Source organism: Penaeus japonicus, unplaced genomic scaffold (assembly GCF_977035675.1).
Source record: "Penaeus japonicus unplaced genomic scaffold, GWHDUDI00000001_assembly GWHDUDI00002301, whole genome shotgun sequence".
Taxonomy (NCBI): Eukaryota; Metazoa; Arthropoda; class Malacostraca; order Decapoda; family Penaeidae; genus Penaeus; species Penaeus japonicus.
In genome coordinates this window covers 21,742-24,621 of record NW_028236703.1, presented here as the reverse complement: position 1 = coordinate 24,621, position 2,880 = coordinate 21,742, and the positions used below count along the sequence as shown (strand labels likewise).

At 34.7% G+C, this 2,880-nt stretch overlaps 1 protein-coding gene across 1 annotated transcript; it reads right to left on the bottom strand.

Moving 5' to 3' along the window:
- Positions 1-285: 285 nt before the first annotated feature.
- Positions 286-2,649, bottom strand: LOC122251835 (protein piwi-like). The gene is made up of 4 exons (XM_043014021.2): positions 2,445-2,649; positions 2,154-2,289; positions 690-845; positions 286-570 (listed from the first exon to the last, which is right to left on the bottom strand). Exons 1-4 carry the CDS (start codon positions 2,567-2,569, stop codon positions 301-303), a joined length of 687 nt encoding a protein of 228 aa, XP_042869955.2. The 5' UTR covers positions 2,570-2,649; the 3' UTR covers positions 286-300.
- Positions 2,650-2,880: the final 231 nt, after the last annotated feature.

Sequence of the window (2,880 nt, the reverse complement as noted above, 5' to 3'; positions counted from 1 at the left end):
TATATACATGTATATGTATATATGTATATATCAAAGTCTGCATATATGTATGTAAATATGTATATATGTATATATCAAAGTCTGCATATATGTATGTAAATATGTATAAATGTTTGTATGTTTGTATGTTTGTATATATGTATATATGTATATATGTATATATGTATATATGTATATATGTATATATGTATATATGTATATATGTATATATGTATGTATGTATGTATGTATGTATGTATGTATGTATGTATGTATGTATGTATGTATGTATGTATGTATGTATGTATATATATGTCAATTTTAATAATTTTTAAAACCTGCCTTTTCATTTTTAGCAAGGTCCTTGTTGAAGCGTACAAGAGCTTGCACTCTCTTGTCTGGTGCCATCCGCATATAATGAGCTAGATCCTTCATCATGTTGAAATCTCCCCTCATATCATCAGTTAGCCCGGTCATTATGCATAATTCTGGCACCAGATATATGTTTCCTGCGCCCCTTCTTAAGTCACGCTTCTTGGGTTTTGAAACAAGCATTGGTTGCTTCTGATCACGAATCTTTACTTGGTAATTCTGGAAAATATTAAAATGATATACAAATAATAAAATATTCACAATAAAACAATTCAAAATGAAGACTGTAGGATTAAATGTAAGAATGCCTAAATGAAACTTGTACCCTCTAACCTTACCTTTTCATAATAATCAAGGTAGGTGCACTCCCCTCCTTTATAGGGAAAAGATGAACGAGGATTACAGTCCCAATCAATATCATCAACTCTATAGGTTTTTTCATTGTATGTAGTCATCACTATTGTTCCAAGTAGATGTTTTGGGGCTTCATTTTTCTGTAGATAAAATAAAGTGTGTATAATACATGTATTATATTGTCCCAAGCTTAATAAATTTAGATATATTCATTGTAATAAATAAATAAAGGTAGTTCAATGTTTCAAGACATGATCAGGTACGGTAATATTAAGCTTGAGTAAAGTAAAAAGCAAAAGTGCATTATATCATACTTCTCTTGATGCAAGTAATTTCTAGTAGGGAAGGAGCCCAGAAGGAAAAGGAAAGAAATTCTCTATTCATTTTTACTATTCTTAACAAGTAGGTCATCTAAGTAAGAAATTAAAGCATAGCTGTAATGTTGAAGCTTTAACCCATTGGTCGCGGTATTAAATAGAGGTCTGTGCAGTAGGATGGCTGTTTTACATGTCTGGCATGGTGCCATCCGCGTCTATGACCGATCCTGCCTTTGCAGCAAATCATGCCATCTGCTGCTAATGAGTTAATATCTTTTTAGATAAGAAATGTTTTAATGTAGTAATTAATACTGTATTATCTAATGGAAGTGCATGTGTGTTTGAATAATCATACAATTCTGAGCAATTCTAGTTTTGAGGGGTAGAGAGGGTGGGAGGATGGAGGTAAGGACTAACTCCTAAGGGGATGGGCATCTAAGTCTTTCTGCACATATGACATCCACACACCATCAGGGTTAACAGACAATAACAATCCCTCCTACATATTCCTATGACATATAAAGATAGTTATTTTCTGGGTGCAGCCAAGCATGACATCTGGCTAGCAATAATGCCAGTGATTCCCAACCATGGTTCTGCTAACCATCACCAGACATTCCGTGAGAAACCATAAAATAATTGTGTGCTGTTACAAAATGACATGATCCTAATTCACAATTCATAATTCCTACTCAACAGCACATCACAAACATCCTTGTATGTGTCAGTTAGTACAATCTGTATAGTAATGAGAGTAAATAATAATATGTTCAGAATGAAGAAAAAATGTGTTATTGCCGGTGCACGATACGCCCTTTATTCCGACTCAGCAAGTTTAGTAACAAGGTGTAAAGGTTGGCAATTATTGCTCTAAGCCATATGCTTACAAGGCTGTTAGCCAGCATGTGTAATACATGATTTAGTGGTTAACCCACACAGGACGGGTGGTACAGTACTGTACCGCGCATTCAAAAGCCCAGTGGCCGGGCGGCACAGTATTGTGCCAGCCATTCAATTGATTTAGGCCTAATAATTCGAACGCCCCGGCATTTGGACATTCAAGGCTAGAATTCCCCCGTCGTGGATGGGTTAATGTTTATTGGGAGGTATAAGAAAGGATAAAATACTTACCATATTCTTTCCACAATTACGCATTATATCATATGCAGATTCAGTTCTCAGGAACTTGTGTACAACATCTACATTCAGCAGCAAAGCTTGCTCATGTTGTCTTACACTAGTAGAATAGCCAGGCCATATAGATATCCTTGAAGGGAGAAAACAATACTTATGAAATGCATTTTCAAAAAGTTGGATACTAACATTGTTTTGGCAGAAATCTTGACAATTTTTTTTAAAAGGTGGGATCACTTAATTTTTTTTAAAATAAAGTCTCTCACTTTCTCAGATGTAATTACTAACTTGTATCTTTCATCTCGTGCTGCAGCTTTTGGGTTGAAGTGGTTGCGTCCTATGAGTTGCAGACCTAGGTGTTCAAGCCACTGTCTCAATTTTATATTCATAATCTGTAGCCCTTGGGAATCCATTGTAGAAAGTTCTTTGATAAACTTGATTTTAATTTGATAGACAGAACCATCACTTTCTCTTTTTGATGAAAGCTCTGTAATCTGATCATGAAATGAAATTAAAGACACATTGAAGATTGTTTAAACTCATTTACACTGGAGCTTATATTTGCGTACCGATGCTTCGGGTGGCTAGATGACAATTGCACAGTGATTAGTGCGAAACATCCTATGCGATGCTGCAATGTGATAATCAGGGTTTTTGTATTTGTTTACATCATTTTCACAAGAAAATAAAAATGTGTCTATAGAAATGGAACCCTTATGATTAT